The sequence below is a fragment of the Lissotriton helveticus genome, chromosome 2_1, assembly GCF_964261635.1.
Source record: "Lissotriton helveticus chromosome 2_1, aLisHel1.1, whole genome shotgun sequence".
Classification (NCBI taxonomy): domain Eukaryota; kingdom Metazoa; phylum Chordata; class Amphibia; order Caudata; family Salamandridae; genus Lissotriton; species Lissotriton helveticus.
Window position 1 is genome coordinate 1,514,027,909 of NC_136059.1, and position 25,273 is coordinate 1,514,053,181.

Genomic DNA, 25,273 nt, shown 5'->3' on the forward strand with positions numbered 1-25,273 from the left:
TGGGAGGGGGTGGCGGGCATCCCGGCCATATGGAAAGGGGCGACCACTCGGTCCCCCCGAACGTATGGATGGGTGCCCCGAACCTCCCGGGAAACCATTTTGGGCGGGGTGGGCGTAGCCCGGCTGGTATGCCCGAAGCGGCGTAGCCGGGGCGCGCCTTCCCCCGCCCAAGAGGGGTTGTCCTAGACACCTCAACGGAAGACGACCACGCCCCGTAGGCGTACCGGGGACGGGTACACGCCCTCCCGCAGAAGAATAAAGGAGCGGGAATCCAGAGGAGCGTCCTCTTGTTCCTTGGATCGGAAGGCTGCACCACTCGTTGCCCGTGAGCCCTCGACGGAACAAGCAGCAATTTTGACCCACCCACCAGCCCCTTATGGCAAATGTTTGGAGAAATAAAGTCTTGCAGAGAGATGGAAGTATAGGCCTTTTTTCCTTGGTAGAAAGAATGAAGGAATGTTGATAATAAAGATTGACCTTTTGCAGAGATGTCTTCTTGCAGGAAAGAGCAATTGATGGCACAGTAGGATGATGTCGAGTTTTTCTTTCCTTAGTAGGTAAACCACTGTCGTATTTATTTGTCGGGCGGTTAGGTCATGATCGGTGAGCAGTAATTTCAAGGTCCTTAATGCTAGGATGTACAATTTGAGTTAGAGTGTATGCATTTTCAGGATGTTAGCCAAAAGTACATGACTGCATCGAAATGTAATAAATGACAAATTGTACATTATGCATAATGATGAAACTTTTATTTAATGTTTTAAATTTTGTTTCATATTTTAATAAATACGGCCGGGAGGGTGACTCCCTCCCGCCTTCCAAAAGTTCAACTATTGTCCGACTTCCCATTCTTGGGGAAACGTGTTGGGAGGGGGTGGCGGGCATCCCGGCCATATGGAAAAGGAGTACAACTAGAATATACAGCTCCATGGAAACACATTGTAAACTTTCTTCACAGGCGCCTAGTCTGCACCCGAGACTGGCTTAGTCACCTCTTAATAGATGCATAAAAACATTTTCATTGATAAATTATCTTATCGGACATAGTTATATACCTTGTTAATCAATTTAAGTTACAAAGAAAGGCAATTGACATCAGAAGATTAAGTTTGGTAAGTTTTTTTTTCTTATTAGATTGATGCAATACTGTCCGGTTTTGTGAAAACGTAAAACAAGAATGGAGCCCCACTCTCCTACAACGCAACCATAAAGGGCAACATTCTTAACTGTGCATTGCCTGATACTGCAAAATTCAGTGAATAAAAACCTTCCTTTCATATTTTGTTGTAACTCCATTTCTGAATGGTCACTCACTTACTTTTTGAAGATAGTCCAAAATGGATGCCTTTGTTTTAATGCTTGCGACGTAATCGTGATCGTGATGAAATTGTGGAAAAAAACAAAAGCCGAAAAACTACTGTATGCCGCATGTGAACGATTGGCCGCCGCAAATGTTGGAGGAGCTGAAATTAAACTGGGTCCCACAATCCAGTCCTCCCGACCTCCCCAAACCTGCAGGCACTGCACAGCCAGGAACAGAGCCGCAGTGACACATTTGATCTGGCCCACCTTGCGTGCCCATAGATGGAACACAGAAAAGGAACATGAGGTAAAGAGCAGGGGAAGGAATTTTAGGAGTATGAAATGTTTGTGATTGGAGGCACAGGGGCCTCACTATGCAAGTCAGCACGTCAAGAGGGATGAAGGGATAATGAAGCAAACCCAGAAAGATGGCCTGAATGGAAGAAGACAGGAGACCCACAATTCTTGCCGGAAACCTGAGGGAAATGAAAAAACAGCAATGAGTTTGCAGAATCTCAAATATTATTGCTTTTACTTTGCCTGAGGAAGACTAGGAATCCTGATTTGACGGCAGGAGTACTGATTCTTCTATTGATGAGAAAACCTAACTGGAAGAAGAGAACAGGTGTATTATAGTTGAGGTAGTAGTTTGGCTGATTTGGCACATTAAAAGAATATAGTATAGGTAGAAAAGAAGTCTGATACCCTGAGCTCTGAGAAGTGACTATTGGTTCCTTCAGTTATGTGAAGCACCATGGTGCCGAAGAAAGCCCGAAGGGGAGAGAGGAAAACCAAAATGTTTGTCCCTGCAGTTGGAACTGTAGAAATTTCCTGTGACTTTGATGAATGGGCATTGAGAGAGATGAATCTTGCAGATCGAGTCTGACCATCCAGTCTTGCTGAAGCAAAGAATCCCTGAAGTCAGGACCATACTGGCTGTAGCGGGCACCGGGCATTTTCCTCATTTTCCTGGGTGGGCCCCCCCATGGTGGGGGCCGGTTTTGGACTCCTGGGTGGCCGTTTTTGTTACCGGGGGACAGTTTTGCAGCTTAGCTGCAATATCTGCCCCCTATAACTAAGTAGTCCGAAACAATAAAAATTGGTTGCAGAGTTTGAGACTGATAACCGATCTCATCTTTTTTTTTTTTTTTGTACTAGGAAGAGAACTGAAAAAACCTGAGGAATCTGGGAAAGAAAGTTGAATTGCTTTTTTTGTAGGAGACTGAATTTCTTGAGATCAGATTTGACATTTCAGAAGAGAACTTTGGAGGCGGGAATAGTTTGGAACGGCTTTGCATAACGTTCTGTAACATAACCATATATTGTATTTAAAACCCTTGGATCTGCAGTTATAGTTTGCCACTGTTTGAGGAAATAACAAAGGCGACCTCCTACAGGAGGTTGGCCAGAAAAGGGACTCGCCTGACAGAGTAACTTTCAAGCTCTTTTGTCCACGACTTAGATACCCTCTGATTTTCTGGGGATAGAACAAAGATTTGTGGAATAGGAGTTTGAATTGTAGGAGTCTCTAGATCCTTGGTTACAATAGTTATGGTCGGTTAAGCGGCTTCTGCGTCTACCCTTGCAAAAACCTGTTGGGAAAACAGTGATTGTTGGGCCTTGTGTATGGAAGTGAAAGTGGTTACATATTTGCTCAGTTATTTAATGAAGGAGTTCCAAAACAAGTCACTCTGCCTTGTTACCAGGTCCAGGGTAGCTAGATTCGCCAATTTAGGGTCCAATTTCATTGAGGCCTTTTCTTCGCTCATGGTTGATAGCAGCATTTGCAGTTCCCAGTATCCAAAATGACCTTTGGAGCCTAAATACCTGGTCTTCCGGATCAATGGTGGGGTCGTCAAATCTAGCTGCTTCTGCTATATCAAAAATGCGATCCAGTGGACCAATATTGTCAAGTAGCCTGTCCTGGCAAATGGACTGCGAATTGTCAACTGCTTTGCATAGATCTTTGCCTAGAAAAGAAAATCAGCAATGTAGGATCAATTGCAGGAGTGGAAGAGATATTCGAGGAAAAAGATCTAAGCATTCAGATCAGTTTAGCCCTGGTTTGTTTGTCTAAAGGTAAACTGAGACCAGAAGAAATGTAATTCCCATGTGATCAGCTGAAAACCATTCTGTTGAATTGGGATGGTGTATAAGACCAGAATCAAACATAGGTATACCTTCTGCATAGAGGACAGTTTAAGCCACAAAGGGGTCATTAGCGGGAGACAACCCTTTGGACATTTTGGGCGGAGGGGCAGCAAAAGGATCAGTGGCCCCGAAATTTGTCTAACTGGGTTCCCATATCGACATCCGTATCAAGGATCTGAGAAATGCTCATTTTGATGACTTCTCCTGAATATTTTTGGATTTTACTTTGTACTTGGGTGCCTTAATATTTTCTTCATTAGTAGGCCTGGGAGGAGCAGCTTCCTCGGCAGTGTGATGAAACCTCACTAGTCAGAAGTGCAAGCTCAGGAGTAGCTATTTGCACCGTCTGTAACGATGTAGGTAATGTCATGTTTTTTTGTGGTCTGCTGTACCCCCGCAGAATGGGCCAAAAGTGCCAACGTGATATTCACCTCTTAATTTTCCATATATTTTTATTTATTTATCCATGGAGGCTGCCACAGCTTCTTCTACAGATGAATGAATAACATCATTCAGGGCATTTTTAAATGCTTCCCTCTCCATTACCACAGGAAAAAGCTATGTATCTGCATCGTGAGAGAACGAGTACCTCAAATGTTTTTTTTTATTGAATGTCTTTAAGAATTAATAGAAAAACATTGAAATTATCTCAACATTTTTCCGTGTTGAGAATAATTTCCTATTTCAAAAAAATTAAGCAAGATTGAATATATCGGAAGGGGGGAGGAGCCTAGCTCGCGACCGAGATGGCCGCGCTTTAGCTCGGCTCCGTTCGCCCGCCTGTATTTTCACATTTATCCTGCCCCGGGAAGCCCTCTTTGCTGTGTGGTAGTGCTACGACGCCCTGCAGGCACTTACCTCTTGTTTCGGTTATCCTGGCTGCTGTGGATCCGGTGCAGTGCCCCCGATTGTATTGGGGCGTCGGAGGCGGACTGGCCTGGATCTTCTTGCCGGCTCCCGGGCCGGACGGAGCCTGCGGTGCTGCCCTTCGGGACGCGGTGGAGGTGGTCGGAAGGCCGTTGTTCGTGTGGGCCGGAGGTCCTTCCTGGCTGATTCCCGTGGGGAGGAGGCCTTTGGTGGAGGCGCTGCCTTCCATTGCCGGAGCTCCTCGTGTATCCGGCTTGCTCCCCCTTTGTTCTCCGGCCCGGCCATTTTGATTTTGCCGTCCGGACTCGGAGAACGGGACCGGCGGCGTTGGGTGGCCGGTGAGGTCCCTTTCTTCTGGTGGCCCCCCTTCCTGCCCGGGGTGCTCTGCCGCTGGTCGGCGCGACTACACTTTCCTTGCCGTCGCCCCGGCGGAGGTTGGCGGCCGCGCGGCCTTGTTGGGCTCTCAAATGGCGACCGACCCCAATTGTCTTGGCCGGGACTGGACGAGCGCTGGAGGCCCGCCGCATGGCCCGGGTGACGAATACTGTAAAGGTTTTCCTACACTTAAAGAGGTCCTGGATGCCCTGCTCTCCTGGCGACTCTTGGTGGCCGCGCCTGTCATTACTTCGGAGATGGTTCCTCGCTACGGGCCTCCCGGGCCCCCACGGCCGGATGTGGCTTTGCCGTTGCGGGGTGCGGCTGGAATTATCCTGGCAGAATTGGCCCCGGCTACGACCGCGTCCGTGGGTGTGTGGAACTTGATGGTGCCTCCTCCTCCGGCTCTGCCTCCTTTGCCTCTGGCCCGGGAGCTGGATTTTGCTCGGCCTGACCTTCATGACTCTCCCGGTTCCTTTTTGCCGCCGCTGCCCGGCGATCTCTCCTGTGCTGGCCCAGATGGGTCGGTTTCTTTGGACATATCCTTGGACCTGTGCCTGCATCGTTTGCTACACTTCGTGGCTTTCCTGGATCTTCCGTGTTGTCCTTCACGTGTATTTTCTGGACTGCCGTTGGATTTTCCTGCTGTCTGCCTTCTGTTCTTCGTGGCCTGGACCTCGCTGGATCGGACTGTTCCCACTTTGGACAAACAGGGACAGGGCTGATGTGCACTGGCATCTGCGTGCGGTAGTCTTGTACTGGTTTGGATGGTCAACGTGTCCTGGTATGGTTATGTGTGACTGTTTGGTGCTCTTGGACTGTAACCTGACAATCTTTGGCTTCCCGGGGTCTTGGACATTCGACTCAGGCGGGTGGCCGGGTGCGTTTCCTCCTGTTTCCCGGCCCTCCCCCGTGTATGTATGTGTCTCCCATCCCGTGTTCCCTTCCCTTGCCCTTCCCGTTTTTGTCTTCTGCTTCCGACTTCACTTTGCTCCGCTATATTTCGGGTTCTAATTAGGGCGACAGGCACGCTGCGGGGGGGTAGGCCGTAGCCTTCTGCAGGGGTGCAGGGTGGGCTTAGGGGTGGGTGGGGGGGGTCTGTCTCTATTGGGGGGTCCTTTCCCCCCCCCTTATTTCTTCCTTTTTTTGTTCTATGGCTCTTGTGTATTCACCTTTTCGGGACTCTTCTCCTCATGTGTCCCCCTGGGGAGTTTCTGTGGCGTTCGTATTCCGGTGTGTGTCTGATTGTGGCACGCTGGTTATTTTGGTATCGACTTTTTGGTATATCACTTGCCGGGTCATGTTGTTCTGTCTTGTCTCCTGGGGGTGCGTGATTTGGTGGGAGTCCCTTCTTTTGTCCCCTTTTTCCCTCTTCCCCTTCCTCCTTTATGGGGGTCTCTTTATTTCCGTTGGGGTGCGTATCGTATTGTATTTTGCAATGGGGGCCTTTTTGGTTCTGTCTCCTCATTTTGGGTGGGGGCGGTGAAGGGTGAGCGCGGTTTGACTGATGCCATTGTAGCTTCTTTGTACTCCGATTATGTGTATATTCTTTGGTAGCTATGTTTGTATGGCTTATTGTTTCATCCTGTGTTCATAAAATGGCGGCTTGCCGCGGCCCCTCCCTTGTTGTTTCTTCCACGGCCCGTTATTCTTCTGTTCCCCCGCCCCGTATTAGAAAATTAACCTTTTGTTATCCTGTTTGTGCTGATTGCTCGATGGCCTTTGTGGTTTCTCCTGTGCTCCTGGTGCCATATCCTGTGAAGAACCTATTCTCCTTTGCTACGTTTTTTACCGTGTGGTGGCCAGCCCGTGGGGTTGTAGGCCCGTATTTGTGAGCTTTCTTTGTACAATAAAGGTTTTAAAAAAAAAAAAAAAAAAAAAAAGAATATATCGGAAGGAGGAGCTTGGCGGGCATCCGAGATGGCCGCGTGAGCACAGCGCTCCCCGGACCCCCGCCACTCCCGGCATGATATCCTGAACATATCCTGACTCTTTACGAGGATTTGTGTAGAGGACGCTGAGCTGATTGCCCTGGACCTTTTGAAATTTGATTTGGACCCGGGGTGCCGGAGTTACGGTGATTCGAACTTTCGGGCTCCGCCCTCGAGGTACGCCCGGGACTGGGTGAGGCTCTGTGGCCGTCTTGGAGTTGAACAACAGCGGCAGGGGGATTCGGCTTGTGGGTCCCCCTCTTAAGTTTCGGTTTCGTTTCTGCCTCAGACTGAGACATCTGGCAGGGGAGCCTGGCCTGGGCTGGATCTGGGGCGCGAGACGGCTGTCGGGCCTTTGGCTGGTTTATTCTCCTATCTGCTGGCCCTATACTGGTGGTACCCTAGCAGCGGCTCTTTGGTCCCGAGGCCCTATTTTCCTGTGGCCATTCCATCAAGCCTGGTAAATCTCCTGGTGACGCAGTTCTAGCATGGCAGGCAGAGGGGACCGGGAGACTCGGAAGACCAAGACACCCCTGCGTGGGGGCCCGGTCCAGTCTAACGTTATGGACCGCTACACCCATACAAAGGGGTCCCCCGGAGCCGCCCTGCCCGGATCAAGTATTGCTGACCACATTGTGGACGCGTCAACGGAGCCGTCCTTGCAGGACATCATGGGCGCCATTTCCGGTATGAAGGGGACGATAGGCCAACAATATGAAGCTTTGGCCCACAAAATTGACACCGTGGCCATTGATGTGACCTTGATTCGAGCCGACCTGTCGAAAACCAATGAGAAGGTGAAGTCATTGGATCTCAAGTCGTCCGGCCTCACGGAAGACGTCTCGGAGATACAGACGGAGATCGGTAACCTCCGTAGGGTGAACGATTTCATGACCCGGCGCTTGGAGGACTTTGAGAACAGGGCACGTCGCTGTAATGTGCGCGTGGTCGGAGTTCCGGAGAATCCAGAACCTCACTCTGTTGATCTCCTTGTTGAGGACTTGATCCAGAACTACCTCTCTCCGTCTGGTCTGAGTAAATTTTTCGCAGTGGAGCGTGCCCATCGTGTTCCGGGGGGCCAGGGTAAGCCAGGTGCCCCGCCGAGGCCTTTGAGAACGCCACGGTGAACTTTTATCCGGACTTTTCTCAACAGGTCCAGAAACAGCGTATGGGCTTCTGTGGTGTCAAGAAACGTCTCCGAGACATGGGGCTACGCTACGCTATGCTTTTTCCGACCAGGCTGCGCGTTGAATACAAGGACCGAACCTTCTTCTTTGATCGGCCTGATTCTGTGTGTGACTGGCTGGACTCTCTGCCTGACCGACCTCCTGCGACTGAGTCCGCCGCCCACCCGGGTGGTGCTGAGGGTGGTGTGGAGAGCTGAACAATTCGTCTGCACCTGGGCCCTCGTATAGAGTAAACTTTTCAGGGATTCTATGCCTCAGTGCCTCTACTGTTTGTGTGTTCTCTTCATTATCTGTCTTGCTCGGGGTGGCGGGTGGGCCTGAGCCTTTCCTCCTCCGGGGTTCTTTTTGTAGAATGGGGGTTCTTGGGCGACAGGCACACTGCATGTTGGGGTGGCTTTTTAGCATTTTGCAGGGGTGCAGGGTGGGGGGTGTTTTCTTGATTGTTGGGGGGTGGGTGGTTGGGATGTTCGATGTTTGTGTGTTATGTTCTCAAGGCGACTCAATCTTGCTTCTGATGTTTTTTATGTCATGCTCATTGCAGAGGGGTTTCGGCGTTGCTGTGTGGGATGGGGGTAGCGGGTTGAGGTTTGTTTCGTGGAATGTTAATGGTCTGGGAGATCGCATTGAGCGGAGTGTGGTGTTAAAATGTCTACGCCGTTTATCTCCAGATATTGTTTTTCTACAGGAAACTCATTTGGTGGGCAATACTTGTCGTGCGATGAATAGGTGGGGATATCGCCTTGCCGCACATTCAGGGTTTACCACGGGTTCCAGGGGGGTGGGTATCCTTGTTCGGGCTTCCCTCCCCCTAGCTATTGATGATGTGATCCTTGATGATCGGGGGCGTTATGCTGTCCTCGTGGGTCGTTATGAGGGTCGTACCCTCTCCTTGTTTACTGTTTATGTACCCCCCGGCCTACAGACTTCTACCTTTTTCGATTTGGGCCGTGTGTTGTTGAACCTCCCTGATAGTACTCTCTTTATTGCAGGCGACTTTAATTCTGTGATCTCCGGTCTACATGATCGTTACCCCCCTAGGGATACTCCTTCAGCCCACCAGTGGCTGGGTGGGTTTTTGGACACGTTTGGCTTGGTGGATTGCTGGAGGCTTCTGCATCCTACCCAGCTTCAATACACTTTCCATTCGGGGGCCCATGGGAGTCTGTCTAGACTGGATTATTTCCTGATGCCCGCGGCGCAGACGCCGGCGGTGCGTGAGATCAGACACCTCCCCCGGGGCATCTCCGATCATTCTCCGCTCTGGCTTTGTTTTGAGTTTGGGGTGGAGGCGGCGGGCCGAGTGGCTCCTATTAACCCCTGGTACCTTACCTCCCCTGAGACCCGCAACCTTTTGACTAAGTCTTTGGATGCCTATTTTTTAGACAACGAGGGGTCCGTTTCCTCTGCGGTATCCCTGTGGGAAGCCTTTAAGACAGTGATTCGTGGGCAGGCCCTTTCCCTTATTGCTGAATCCAAGAAGGCTAGGAATCGGGAGGTGGTGGACCTTGAGAGAGAGATTGCGGAGAGGGAGGCCGACTTAGAGTCAGATGTCACCTCTGATAAACTCCACGCCCTGGGTTTGAAACAATTTGCTTATAAGTCCCTGGTCACGGATGCGGCTAAACTGATGTTCCGGGAACAGCAGGGTCGTCTGTATGATGGGGACAAAGCGGGTAAATTGTTGGCGTGGTTGGATAAGAAAGAGAGGGCGAATCGTGTGGTGCCTGTGATTCAGTCGTCGAATGGTGTTGAAGTGACAGACCCGGTTGGAATAGTTGAATGTTTTGCAGAGTATTTTCGTGTGGTTTATACCCCTGTGTCTGGACGGGATGTGGCTGACTCTCGCCTTTTGTTGCGCGATATAGCTTTGCCCAGTGTTTCCGATCTAGATCGTGTCTCGTTGGAGTCCCCTTTTACTACGGATGAGATAGCGACTGCCATTCGTTCGCTCCGTTCGGGCAAGGCCTTGGGCCCGAATGGGTTGCCAATTGAGCTGTACAAGCTACGCCCTGACAGGGTAGCGCCCTATCTTTGTGCCATGTTTTTGGAGTCCCGGGAACGGGGTATTCTCCCGTATGACCAGCGTCTGGCTACGATAGTCGTAATTCCCAAAGACGGGAAACCGCGGGACCTTTGTTCGTCTTATAGGCCCATTTCCCTGTTAAATGTTGAGCCTAAGGTCCTGGCTAAGCTCCTGGCGACCCGCCTACTGACGGTCATTAGTGGCTTGGTTCATCCGGATCAGTCCGGATTTATCCCACATCGCAACACGGCTCTTAACCTACGTCGTCTCCACGGTGCTGTTGCGAGGGCGGGGCTTCTGACGGAGCCGGCCATTTTGGCCTCATTAGACGCCTCGATGGCCTTTGACACTGTCGAGTGGCCCTATCTTTGGGCAGCTCTCGAAAAATTTGGTTTTGGACCTGAGTTTATTGGTTGGGTGAAGTTGTTGTACGTTGAACCCTTAGCGCAGGTAGTGGTGAACGGTAGAGTTTCTGTCCCCTTCTTCCTTGGTAGGGGGACCCGTCAGGGTTGCCCCTTGTCTCCATTGCTTTTTGCGCTTGCCTTGGAACCGTTAGCTGCGTGGCTTCGATGGGAGCCTTCACTCAAAGGGATCCGTTGGTCACCGGACTTTGAGGACCGCGTCTCTCTTTACGCGGACGACATTCTTCTATATCTTACCTCCCCGCGTAAATCTTTAAATGTCTTATTTGATGTTCTTACTTCGTTCAGCGCTAACTCGGGCCTTGTTATTAACTGGGCTAAGTCTTGTGTGTATGTTCTTTCGGGTGTTTTGCCCCCTTTGCCGGACAGATTTCCTATCCAGGTAGTCCAGTCTGGCTTCAAGTATTTGGGGATTTTTATTACCCTGCACCCCTCACTCCGGTTTGAGCGTAATCTCCTCCCCCCGCTTCTTAGACTGCGACTGGATGTGGCCCGTTGGCGTAAGTTACCCCTATCTCCTCTGGGTAGGGCAGCTCTTTTTAAAATGATGTCCTTGCCGCGGTTCCTCTACGCACTTCAAAATTCTTATGACGACATCCCCGCTACCTATTTCAGAGAGATCGAGAGTCTGCAAAGACAACTGATTTGGGATGGGCGTCCACGTATAGCCCTTGCGAAACTTACCATCCCTTGGTACGACGGGGGCATGGCGCTCCCCGACATCAAGAGATATTACTGGGCCGCCCAGCTATCTGCCATTAACCACGCGATGTATTCGCCGGGTCGCGATCCGGCATTTGAGATGGATAGGTTCCAGCTGCCGGGAGGGGACTTTAATAGAGCGCTTTATTCTAGATCGGCCGGGCGCCATCTTACGGGCCCGTCCAGGACCGCAGTCAACGTGTGGCGCGCCGCGAATGTGAGTTTGGGATGGGAGAATCGACTGAGGCTGGCGACTCTGCTTTATGCTTCTGAACGTTTGGGGTTTCTCTGGTCTACTAAGGGCTTTGAACGCTGGGATATGATTGGGATTTGTAAGGTGGGTGATGTTTGTGTGAATGGTAGCGTGAAGTCATTCCAGGCCCTTAAGGCAGAATACGGCTTGAGTGATAGAGAGTTTTTCCGGTATCTGCAGGTCCGGCACGCCCTGGCCTCAGTTCTGACTCCTGATGTGGCCCTGCCCGAGTCCTCCCCCCTTGAAGATCGTATACTAGATGGACACCTGCCCGACAGCACCATCTCCCTTATTTACAAAAAATTGATTCATAATCGCGCTGATTTGTTGGTCCGACTCAGGGAGATGTGGGTCGGTGACGGATTGGAATTAGATGACGAGGATTGGCAGTCGGCACTCTCCTCTCCGAAGGAGGTCGCCATTCCCGCCCGTCTTCGTTTGGTGCAACTTAAGATCCTCCACCGGGTGTATGTGACTGGTCCGCGTCTGGTTGTAATGGGCTTTTCCCCGGATGGCTTATGTAAGCGTGGCTGTGGGATGAGCGCTACCTTTATGCATATACTTTGGGAGTGCCCTGTGGTGGCTGCCTACTGGGTGGATGTGCTTGCGGTAATGACTGATGTGACTGGTGTTGCCCTGCGGCCTGAGGCCCGACGATGCCTGCTGAACGTGTGGGAACCCTCCGATTACTCTGTGTCCCAGACTAGATGGGCGACCTTGGGTTACATGGTCGCGAGGCGTGACATTGCGCAACTTTGTGGCGCTTCCCGACCTCCAGACGTTTCGGTGTGGGAGGATAACATGGACTGGTCCATGTTCCGAGAGAAGACCGTCTATGTGGCTAGGGGCAGACCCAGGGCGTGGACGAAAATTTGGGGTCAATGGAATGCATATCGTGGAGAAATTTGTACCCCTCCCTTGGTTGCCACCTCCGATGTTACCCTGTCTCCCTAGGCTGACGTTCCCGAAATTTTTCATTCTGTTCTAGAATTTTCCTGTCCTCCCTGCTCTCCCCCCCCCCCCCCCCCGGCCTTGCCGAGTCTCATTGATTTAACTTTATTTTCCTGATTAGTGGCCTTCCCCTCTGACATCCGGGCTGACTTGATTGCTGCATTAGCCTTGTTTGGTGTTCGTTATTTTAATGTTTCATATATAAAATTGTTGTGTCCTGTCCAATGTCTGGAGCAATTTTACTCTATGATTTCGGTCTGGCCACGGAAATGATTGTGTACTTCATGTGTCGTGCTTTGCGACTTAGCGGCCAGCCCGTGTGGTTGTAGGCCCATCTTTGTACTTTTTATCTGATTGCTCAATAAAAGTTTTTAACCAAAAAATAAATAAAAATAAAATGACCCAAATGCTCAAAAAAAAAAAAAGATTGAATATATCACAAGTCTAAGGAAAAATAACACTTTAATATTGCTACCCTCACAATCTACACCCTAGGTAACATTGAGGATTTGAATGTCATAAATTCCTTAGCACACCGCCCCTAGGCTTGCTTTAATGCTGATGTGTTGTAACTTTCTTAAAAAAAAAATGTTTTAATATTTTTATTGCATTTTACCTCACAAATCAGAGCAATCTAGGTATTACTTCATGTTTGCCAGATAATTATACAAACGTTACATGCAATTCCCAAATTAAGACACAGAGGGATTATAAAGAAAAAAATCACGAGAGGAAGGTAGAGGAAAATTCGTAAAGAAACAAAAGTGTACGAATTATATGCGAAAAATGCTTACGTCGTTTGGGTTCATATGACAGCAAGGAGGTATAGTACAGAATACTACAGCCACTGAAGTTGATGCCAGATTCTCTCCACCTTTTTTTACTGCTCTCGGTACTCTGGCCTTAGCGACTGTAATTTCACATTCAAAAATCTGTCGGAGCATGGCCCAGAATTCCGGCACTGGGTGGTGCGAGTCTATCCAAACCTTAGCAATATAGAAGTATGCATTTATTATGACGATTGAAATTAGAGACCAGAGATTGGAGTGCCCTTCGGGTTTCAGGCCAATTAGTATTTCTTTACAATTTAAGCTGAATTCTAGTCCCAACTGTATAGATATTATTTGGAAACGACTATCCCAGAACTCTTTTAGCCCAGGACACTCTACAAACATATGCACTATATCAGCAGCATACAGAGGACACTTGGGACAATATGACCATGACGAATTGCTGAATGAGGCCCACTTAGAAATGCACTCAGGCGTATGATGAAGCATAAACCGTCTTAAATTGCCATCATTTTAGGCTGACCAATATTAATGAGCGATCTAGTGTTTCCTGTATTTCAGTAAGTTACTATAGTCACTAACCGCTGCCTCCACCTTGACGCCATCTATGCACTGTCATACTCCCTATAATATATCCTGACCTATTCTATTTATTTTGCACTCGCCTAACTCTCTTAAAGGTTGATACAGAGACACAAGGATTGTGGAGTTCTCTTGCTCCTTATTGTACTCACATTTATGAAGGAAAAAGTCCCTAACCTGGAGATATTTAAAAAAAAAAAAAAAAACTCTGCAGAAGCCCAAATATTTCCTGAAGTGAGGTACAAATACCGAAGCCCTTGTGTGTCAAACAACTGGCCAAAGTTATATAGGCCCATATTCCCCCAGGTTTGCCCCACACTTGTGGAATGTAAGGAAGTGATGAATTTCCCCACAATGCAGCAATAGAATGAACAGTTGGTAAAGAAAACCTAATGCAGATTTCCAGCCAAACCTGAACCATGTCCATTCTCACCTTAAATCTAACCCTCTTGAAATAGTTAGGGTCAACTAACTTATGCATTGCATACCAAATATTTAAGTGCTAATTGATACCCTCTGCACTCCCCCAGGTTTACTCCCAGTCAATCAGCTTTGGATCCGACCCATGAACGAAGCACAAAAATACAATTTTAAATCCAGCAACTTGAATCCTCCTTGCCCATAGTTTCATATACCAGATAGCTTGTCTATCCCTCCTGTACCCCCATATGAAACTGCCAATTTCCCCCTCAAGACGTCTAAAAAATAGATCGGCAACCCCCCACAGTGGTATAGAGCAAAATAAATAAATAAATTTGGGTATAATATTAATTTTAATGATATTGCATCGTCCCAGGATACTTGAGGGAAGCTGATGCCGTAGCTTAGTAGCAACTATCTTTAAAAGCAGCTCATAATCAAGTGTAACATTTTCCACCTGACTAAGCTGTATACCAAGATAGGTGGCGATAGCCATAACTCCCATTAAGGGGGTAGATGTTTTAAAACTAAAGAATTTGTGTTTTTGAGAGATTGAGCTTATGCCCTGAATGTGCCAAATTTTTCTGCCTCACTAGATAGAAGATTGATGGCTATACTTGGGTTAGTAGCATGAACTGCTATTTCATCCGCGTAAGCGTTACTTTAAGCTCAATGCCATTTAATCTAATTGGCTGTATGTCCTGGTTCATCACCAGGTGCCTTATATAAGGCTCTATATACAGAGCAAACCGCAGAGGGGAAAGTGGGCAACCCAGACGCGTGCCCCGAAAAAAAAGCCCGTCAGTTTTAGCCACGGAATTCTTATACAATGTCTGCACTAATGCTATAGATAACCAATTCCAAATGCCCCCATGGTCATCCAGAGTGACTCCAAGGTGACCCAAAATTGCTATATAAGAGGAATTGGACAGAAAAGGGGTTCATTTCTCAGTGGGAGAAGGAGAAAAAAGTTCCTCTCAATAGGCATGTGGACAGTGAATCAGGAGCCGAAAAAACTGAGGCAGGAACAACTGCCATGCCCTGTGGCAGGGCCGGTCCTAGGGTTTGTGGGGCTCCGGGCGGAATAGGAACATGCGAGGCCCCTATAATTTGCATAAGATTTAACCTGACCGGAAGTGACCTCATAGGAGGTAATATCAATTGGACATTAATTATATGGCATTGTTTGAAGCCGATTTGCAAGAAGCAACTTACCTAGTTTTGATATAAGTAAAATGGTTAGAAATAGCTTTAAAAGTCCTAATAAAATACGTACATATATTTTAAATCTCTAATAAGTGGATATACATTAAATGAATTTAACCTAGTTCTTGTTCTCTTGAATGGGATGAATGAAAATGATATGCAAATCTGGCATTCTGGCACTAAGAGTGCTCCAAAGGAGAGGTGCAGACTTTACTAATGTGGAGAAAGGACAGTTTTAAGTGTTTTTCCCAAAAATTGGAGTCCCGCCATAGCTCAAGAGTGAGAGAGTCTCAGTCCAGCACAACTAGAAAGGAGAAGGCTCTGTCTCCAATCAGGGCCATCTAAATTTTAGGATGATACAGGAGTTTTGATGGCACAGAGTATGGGATTCTGGAATGCGCAGTACGGAGTGCTGTCGAAAGAGAGGACCCTTTTAATGCAGTGCACAATGACAAATAGATAGTGCCTGGCAGATGAAGGGTTTCAATTAAAAAACACAGCATACAGCGGAAAGGTGAGAAGAAATAGAATTGTAATGCAGCAGTCTCAGATGAGTTGCCTAGCACGGTCCTGAATGATTTGAAGGGTACTGAATGCGAAAAGGCGGGAAGCCCAAGAGAGAGGGCATAATAATCTAATGAGAAGATAACTGACTGCACAACAGCTTCACTATAGTGAGGGGAAAAAATTGATGATTTTGTAATGCTTATGGATGTAGTAAAGCAAGTGGATGAAACATGGTTAATCTGTTCCGAATAAAAAAGAGAAGATGCAGGAAAATGAATCAAAGATTTTTTTTTGCTGACTCAACCAATGTGGGCGATTGACCCAGCTCCACCAGCCAACAAAGAGAGCACCATATGGTATGAGATCATTTAAAAATGAGAACCCTTGAATTGTCACTTTAAGGTTTTAATGGATTTGTCTTCATTCAGAAATCAAGTGTTAGCGTACAAGTCCAAATATGTTCTTGGGCAAAGACAGATTGCTAATGAGAGAAGTCATGTTTGGGTATCAATGTGCGCTGGATATCAGCAAGAAATCAAAGTACTGTATGAGTAAGACTAACTGGGAATCATATAGATTGAAAAGTGGAGGCCCAATAAATTCCACAATTCAGAGGTTTAGAACATAATAGAAATAGGTGGTGAGTGAATTGTTTCCGATTTCTCAAATCGGATACAGGTAAACCACACCAGGGGGATACTTACATTCCAGATTGTACTAGTTGATTTATAAGCACTGGCTGAGAAACAGTGTCAAATGTGGTACTGACTTTTAGTAGTATTAAGGCTGATCTAACTATAAGATCAAGAGTCCACCACAAATCATTTGATACAGCACAGATGCTACTTCAAACTCCTAGAGTTGTCAGAAGCCAGCACATTGTTAATGAGTAAATTATGTTTTATAAAAGAGATTTGGAAGTTGACTTCTTTTTTCTAGGATTCAAATTTCTCTTGCTGTTTCTGACCCTTCAAACTTCCACCTCTCCGGTCTCATCCCGCCCAACCTCTGACATCTTTCAGTGGTCCTGCTTTCTTTCATCCATCTCTCAGCAATACTTCTCTCTCCACTCTGCTTATGTTCCCTTGCTGGTTCTGTCTCTACCACACATCTTATCCATACACTCCCCTTCAACTCTAATCTCTCCCCCAGCCTCATTACTTTCCTTGTTCTGCTTCATTTACATCCACCTCTCCCCTTCCATCCTCCTGGATCATCTTACCATTTCTTGTTGATGATCAGGGCCGGACTGGCCGTTGCGGGCACCGGGCAATTCCCCGGTGCGCCGCAAGGGTGGGGGCTGGTTTTGGGCCCCTGGCGGGCGTTTTTGTTACAGGACCGTTTTTGCAGCATAGCTGCAAAATCGGCTCTGTAACAAAATCGGCCGGAAACCGGCCCGGCAAAGAGCTCTGTCGCACCCCCAATGGCCCGAGTAGTTTGCCAGGGCTGGTTTTCGTTCCCAGTCCGGCCCTGTTGATGATGACTCTTTTAAATTAACCTTCGCCTCAATGCTTTACTCTTTTTCTCATCTTTCCCTCCGCTTTCTGTGATTGAATCAAGAAATATGACAACAGCTGACTTACATTTAAAAACAGACAAGGGTCTTGTTTTTTTGTCAATGGCTGTTTAAGATAAATGAGTAACAACAATACATTATTTTACCTTCACCCTGTCACTGTTTTGACCAATGAGTACCTACTTCACACACATTTGCACAGAATACCAACTGCAACTGGAATACAGAACCGTTGCTCAGTGTGCTCTTCAGAGAGGCCATGTATTGAATGACCATGTATTCTGGACACTTGTTTGACCCACAGACAGGCAGTGTGAAAGTTGTACTGCCTGCATCCCCAAATCCAAAGCACTCCACTGTAGCCCGTTCTAAACACGTGGAGGCGACTCAATACGATGTGTGCCCCATACAAGAGTAAAATACTGTGAAATGAAATACAGAAACACACATCCTGGACAGAGCTAACACTCTTGGGGAATGCAAGATTAAGTAAAGCATGTGAAATATAAACAGGAACAAAATCGCTGCCATGGATTACTCTATCATGCAGTGTGAGACTGGGTCAGGAAATAGGCGTGGCACTAAAATAAAAGTGGCCCCATTAGTGAATTAGTTAGCGAGAAAAGTGTCCCATGTTTCAAAATTAGGGCAGTTTTTAACTTGTAAAGACATGCTGTTTAGGTATGGGAGACTGCATAAATTTGATTTTGCTGCAGACAATGTTTGTTTTAATATCATTAAAATTAACATAAGAAATTCGCTCATCTGACCATAAAGCAGGCAACCAAACTGCCCAAAAAACAGGTCACATACTAACCTGACAGATTAGACCATCACACACTGCCTGATTGCCCTAATGACAGTCCAACCCGGCCACTGTGTTATACAATTATTGTGCAGATGCAGGATCATTGCTTTTGCAGGTAAAGTAAAGGAAATGAATATAGGGTCCGATAGGGGCCTGTTTCAATGTCCATTTTTATTAACCACCAGGTAAAGAAGAGGCAGCCAGCACACTTCAAGCCCTAGTCCAGCCAATTTTACATTCGGATTGTGCTCCTCTTTGTGCACCAGTAGCTGCTGTACTCACACCGATCTGCTCCCCCGCCCCCTCTCACTTTGTTCCGTTTTTCGTACCCCTTTCATTCACCTCTGTGCTCCTTTCCCTCATCCTGGGTGAGCTGAGTGGTTTTCATTGTGAGGCGCAGTCATTCTACCTTTTGTTCTGCGCCCTGCATGTTATCCTGCTTTTCACTCAAACCGGGGCAGGGCGCACTTCACAGCGGAGGGCTCTTTAATTACGTGTCTGATCGCTGCTATCCTCATGGAGATGCAGCGATTAAAAGAGACGGACCAGCCCGCAGCTATTGATCAAAATCCCCTGGGCCTCCAAACTCTGAAGTTTATGAAAGCGCGAGGCCCCCTGGCTGCGAGCCGGCGTGGGGCCCTGGGCAGCTGCCCACGCTGCCCATGCCTAGCAACGGCCCTGCCCGTGGGAGTGGCTGAACTTCGAGTCAGCAGCAGTCGTTGATTGGAGCAACATGGAAGATGTATGGGGCCCTGGAAATGAGAAAGTAGGTGGGAACAAATACAGCAATTTAAGCATTAGAGAGGCACTAATGAAGTGCGCCACAAAAGGGCGAACGTGGGACGCACACTACAGAGCACCAGCGCACGACAACACCAGAACGGAAACCTATTGCACAAAAGAAATATCAAACCGTAAGAACATAGCATCCAATTAAAAGCATATTTGTTCTGAGCAATGCAACGTAATGTTAGTTAGCTTGACTGTCAGCAGCAAGAAAGGGGCTGTTCGTAGTCAAGCTAATGGGTCCTACATGTTACGCTCATTTGATTGGTTGTGATGCATACTGTTTCATTTACCCTTTGGCTAGCATGGTGTAATCTCCTTGGGAGTTGTAGTGTTTTAAATTCTTGACTGCTGCTATTTAATAAAAGCAAAAGGAACAATTTATGGACGGAATACTGAACAATGCAGACATTCATCCCGGTCACAAAGATCTAGGTTTAATCCATTGTTTTGTTCACCACCCCACCCCTGTTTGGACACAGTCATGGCAATTATGAAATCCCCGGGTACCACATTTTTCTAATGTGTTCTGATCTATAGCCTTACACAACAAAAAAATGCTATTATTGGAACATCAGAAGTAGCTGTTCTTAACTACTTGTTCAGTCCTCTGGATGGGCCCTACTACGTTTCCCTTCAAAAGTCAGATTTTTCCTGGAGTTTGTTCTTTTTATCAATATGGGCAGTTTTCTGCGAGTTGGGGCTGCTGCGGCTGTTGCATGAGTTTGGAAGTGTGACAAGCCTTAGGGAATTGTACATACCTGTACCTGTTGTTGTAGTGCAGTGATAATGTACAGAGAACAGAAAAAGCCAGTTCAGATACTGAAATTGATCCTATTGTTCGTGCTTTCTGTATCCTAGGTACGAATGGATGCTCTGAAAATAATGGTGAATGCAGACAGCTCTGCCTGCCAAACCCAGAGGGGCGGGTTTGCACGTGCTCTATTGGTTATCATACAGCAGAAGATGGTGTGGGCTGTACAGAAGATATAAAGTGCATTGAAGGATCTCGTCCGTGCAAAGATGGGCTGAGGTGCATTTCGCAAGGGCAAGTCTGTGATGGCTGGGCAGACTGTTTGGACAGGTCGGATGAGACCAACTGTGAGTATCAATCAGTGGCATTGTTTTCCAATTTTGTATCTCAAATAGGTTTTGGGGATAGTGGGAGAGACTGTGCTGAGGGAATTTCTAGATCCTACCCCTACTACCTGGCTGGCAGGTGGAAAAAAAAGTCAATAACAACAAAGTATAAATGCCCATGGTGGCTCTAGTTTACGATATATCTATCACACACTCTATGGAAGGTCACCACTGGGTAGTTTGTTAGGTCAGCTCTTCTATAGGAAAAGTGTTTTTTGCGTTGATGGTAACTTTGGCCCCGTTTGATGAATCTCCACTAAACTTTCGAAAAGGTGCTACCTTTTGACTAGTTTGTACATTGAATGTTTTGGGGCGATCCATCGAGCAAGGGCCTAGAGAAAATGTGTCCCAAAGCGCTAAATGCCCATGCATTTTCCATAGTCTAATTTAGACAAGGCTATAGAAAAAATTGCTGAACTGAATTGCGTCAAATTTAGCAAGATGGCTCCGAGTCTTTTTGTGATTTGGTGTAAATCCGTTCAGTGGTTTTTAGAAATTAATGGTCACAAATATTTGTATATCTGGATGGTTGGGTCCACGTGAGGCTTGCGATTCTTGCAGGAGCGTCAATTTAAAAAATTGAGTATTCTGATTGGCTCAGGGAGCTTTTCTCAGTTGGGCCAATTCGCTCCCGTAGAAGCGAGTGTTTTTATTGGTTGTCAACATCAGAAAAATTTTGCTGGCAGCCATTACAGGACTCTGAGACTTAATCTCCCTATCCTGAAGTTTTAAAAGAAAGTAATGTAAGTGGGCATGAAATGGATACCATGCCCCCCACCCCAATCCTGCCAAATGTGAACAAACGCAAAGTCTGCTCCCAGGGACAGGCAGGGAAACCCATTAAAATATTGCTCCCACCCAGAGAGAGAAGCATAAATAGCTGCTCCCTGTTGGTGGGAGTAATGCAGGCTCATGCAGGGTTCCAGCTAGGGCCATGTGGACCCTGGGCCTTTTCCTTGTGGACTACATTGTGTGCGGTGGGGTGTCCTGGGTGGGTACACACCTTTATTAAACACACGTCCTGTGGGATGGTGTCTCCAGGCCCAGAATAGTCTTGGGCAGGGAGGCTGCTCCACCCGCTCCTCAAATAATAAATTGGCCCTGGAGAATGGGTCCTTGGGGCCTATTGAGGCTTAGAGGGGGGCACATGAACCCCCTCCCTTTTAACATACTTGAGGCCCTGAGATTCATAACAGGGGCCATAGGGCCCCTTTTCCATTTCAATAAAAAAAGGGCCTGGTGGATGAGGTCCCTTGGGCGGAAAGAGGCTTGGGGTGGGGGCCATGGGGCCCCTGTCCCTTTTAAAATACATGGGGCCCTGGTGGATGTTGGTCCACCAGACCTAATGAGGCTTGGGGGGGGGGGCACACTGCCCATCCCCTTTTTTATTGGAGAATGACTTTGGGGGGAGATGGAGGCCCTGGGGCCTATTGAGGCTCAGGGAGGGGGCTGCAATGCCCCCACCCCTTAAATTTTGGCCCATGGGGATGGGGTCACTGGGCGAGGGTATTGCGTGCCCCCTCCCCATTTTATAGGAAATGGCCCCTGGGATGGTGGTTTCTGGGACCAATTATTGATTGGGGAAGGGTTGGCATGCCCCAGCCCCTTAATATGTAGGTTTTGTCCCGGGAGATGGGGGCCCGAAGGCCAGTCTTATGCTGCACACGCCAAAGGTTGTGCCCTGTTAGTGTCCTGCTTGGGGTTTGGCCACAGGCCCTAGCAGCAGGAAGGTTCCTTCAAACCTTCATCCTATGGTAGCTAGGTCCTAACAATAACTTCACAGTGGCTTGTATAATAAAGGTTGAAGTAACATTACATATACATATATTGCTTTTTACTGTTGAATGTGTGGAGGGAGCTATGATTCACAAAGTGAAGGATCCAGGGAACATGTTAATAAATATCATCGTACTCTGCATGTATGGTTTATGCCACACTGTTCTTTCACATGCATTAGTTATTAACCTAGTTATTTAAGCAGACCAAGAGCACAATCTCATTGTCTAAGCTCACAGTGTGAAGTAGTGATGTCATCAATGATGGCATTTAAGATGGCATTTAAGATGTCATCAATGTCATAAATGATGTCAAAGAACACATCAAGAGTAAAGTAATGAGGTCATAAGCAGTGCATTGCATTGGCTCAAGTTATAGTTCACTTTGCTAACCATAACTGATGAATTATTTGTATTTATTTAAAAAGTTAATGTCGAACATATTCACCCAACTATGTTACCGTAACCTTTGTTTTTTTCAGTCCATTTCGAATGTTAAAAAAAACAAAACTTTTCATCACATCGAACTAGGATGTTATTTTGTTTGAATTTCGAGGTTTTTTTAAATGTAAATTAACATTTTACCATGTGTAAATGAAACCCCCTAGGCCCTGTAGCCAATAGCCCACATGCAGCCAACCTCTGTGAAGGAGGCCAACCTCTGTGATGGCAGCTAATCCCCACACTTCGCAGGGCCTTCGGTCATGCAAGGCAGTGGGGTTGGCCCCAGGGCCTGGCATGGGAGCCAACTTCCACATGTCAAACCCATGCTAGGCACTGCCTTCTACCATGTGTGGTGGGGGTTGGCTATAGGGCCGGGCCCTGGAGACCCCATCCCCCAAGTCCTTTCCCTTTTATTAAAGAGAAGGGGGACTGCGCTGAGTTTTCTGTGCTGACATTAATAATGCCTCATATTCTTCTGAGCTATTTTGTACTTCTATTCAGGGCTCTAATGCTATACCCATTTAATAAGTGTGGATGATTTAATCCATGAAGTCATCAATGATTTAATTTGAGATGTCCTCAGTGATATCACAGAACATGTCATGAGTGATGTCTAATGTGAGATCATAAGCAGTGCATGGCGGGGCGCAAGTTAGTTAGCTCTGCCAACCAGAATTGATGCGTTTTTTAGTGCAAAACACTAAGGTGCTAACTGACAAATTCACCTAACTCTAAGGTTACTTTAATTTGTTTTTTCAGTAAATACTTGTATGTGTGTATATATATGTGTATACATATATATGCAGCCACACACATGCCTTATTTATACTTGCCTTCTGATATAAAGGAATGTGGTGTAAAGGTAATGTGTGGTAAAGCCATTGCTTGGTAATGGATCCATAGTAAAGGCATTACATTGTAATGCCAGAGTTGTAAAAGTGGTTTCCCCTATATACATTCCATAATAGCAATAAGTGACTGTCCAGTCAAATACTTGCTTTTATGAAAAAGGAGTATTTATATACGTACAAAATAAAATATAGCATTGACATTACACACAGTCCAGTGAGGTCAGGGCTCTTGTGTTCTGTAGGCGGGTTCCTGACTCCCACTCCACTCTTGCTAGTGGTAGAGGTAACTCCTGATTTACTATAGGTGTCTTACAGGTTAAATTCCACTAATAGTCACTCTCAGGAGTCCCACTCCGACTCTTTATTCAAGTCAGTGTTCCGGCACCATAGTACCATGTGGCAGGCGAGCCCCCCAGGGAAGTCTGGCCCATAAACCAGTCTTACCTGCACCAGCAGGATTTGAACAACCAGAGTCTGAGTGTGCGCCCTTTGCATGCACTGAAGCAGCAGCAGCGGTTTCTGGTAAGATCTTCACATGCCACCTAGGAGGGGTAGCAGCCGGGTGTCCTCTTGGTCCTTACACGAGGTCCAGCAGAGGCAGCAGCCAGGGGTGGGGGGGTGGGGGGGGGGCTCCATGATGCTACTCTACTGCTGATAAGATTCCCGGGATGCTTGCCACAGTTAGGGGCGGAGGGCTTTGATGTCCTGGTACTGGTTCTCAGTTGGGGGGTATGGCCCTTCTCTGGTCACTACGGCAATCTCCTTCTCATCACTGTATTGACCGGACCACGCTCCTTCCCCTGTCCTGGTGCCCACCCCCCTCCCCGGGCATACTGAATCAGTCTTCACTCAGATAAGGGTCAGCAGTCTTCAGGGTGGCCCCCATTTGCAACTTGGGCTATGGCTCAATCAGCAAGTAGCACCTCACCTCACAGCGGCCCTCCTCTGGCATTTGGTGGCAGTTTACTTTACCATGCTCGCGGTCAGTGACTCTATTGGTGCAGCTGCCGTCTCCTCACACCTCGCTACAGGGATACAATTGTAAGGATCCCCCACTGGACCTCACTCCCTCCACACAGAGCTTACTAGTCTTGGCAAGCAGACTGGCATGGGTGCTCCACAGGCAGGTGGTCTTGGATTCCCTGGGTGATGTACCCTAACCCAGCTGGCAGAGTAACAGGCCTTGGCCCCCAGTCTTGGTCAGTCAAAAGTCTGGCAGGGCTTTGTCTCGCACAGCCAGACTGGCTGCATGACAGTTGACAAATTTGGGGGCCTCTTGTTCCCCTTCTTATAGTCCCTTTCAAGTCACCAAATGTGATTTAGTCTGAGTCTTTGAAGTTTCTTGGGGGTCTGCTTCCCTTTAAACGCTCTCCTTTGCCTCCAGAAAGCAGCCTGTCACAGCAGGAGTGAGTCCAATCTGAAAGCCCACAACACAGGCCAAGGAAGTGACTAGCGTTCACACCAGGAATTAAGCCACATTGATGTGTACAAAAGGTTGCAGCAGCGCCTCAGCCCTCATCTTTTATTCTCTTATCAACCCAGTCTCCTTCCTGAGCAGTTCCCAGGTCCATTCACAGTGACTTCTCTGATTCAAAGAGCACCTTTGGAAGTGTACCAAGGAGCCTGGTTCTCACTTCATCCAGGGTGTTGCAACCAGCTCACAAGAATGCAGCAAACCACAAATATGTCGGGTGTGGGGTTTCTCTGCCACCTCCTGTTTTCCAGTTAGCCCTGGGTCTCCCAGAACAGAACCCAAAATCTACCATGTATTGTACCATGCACAGGAACACACACACCACATGTATAACACATGCACTGCCCAGCTCTCCATACTAGCTCTCTGTAGACCAACAGTGAGTTAAGCACAGAGCAGCATAACTTTAGATGTATGAGCCCGTAGGCTTCATTCCGGTGACGCAGGAAAAAGTCCTTTTCAGTCCTAATGATCACTACAAGGTATGCTGCCACCATTGTGCTCAAGTTGGTTTAACTCCTAGCAAAGGCAATTGCATTTCACCACAATGAAGGTAGCACTTTGGCCTGTCTCTAACCTAAAAGTACAGCAATCCAACACAGGTCTGTGTCATGGTGCACACGCATTATCCCTGTTCTCCCATGACACAAAAATCAAAACCAGGAATCCAGACATCAATGCAGATGGGGCCCTCAGGGCAGGAATGCATGTCCATCACCATGCAAGGGATTGTTCTGTCCAAATAATTAGATTTTCTCCAATCGGTTTGCCTAAGTGTATACTTCCTTTACCTATTCAGGTTTGGGTAT

At 47.5% G+C, this 25,273-nt stretch overlaps 1 protein-coding gene across 1 annotated transcript in view; it reads left to right on the forward strand.

The window, feature by feature from the left end:
• Positions 1-25,273, forward strand: part of LOC144820278 (uncharacterized) — a 988,894-nt gene that overhangs the window by 802,821 nt on the left and 160,800 nt on the right. The window contains exon 32 of the mRNA XM_078677866.1: positions 19,642-19,881. Coding sequence (XP_078533992.1) covers positions 19,642-19,881 — 240 coding nt within the window. The remainder of the gene's footprint in view (positions 1-19,641; positions 19,882-25,273) is intronic.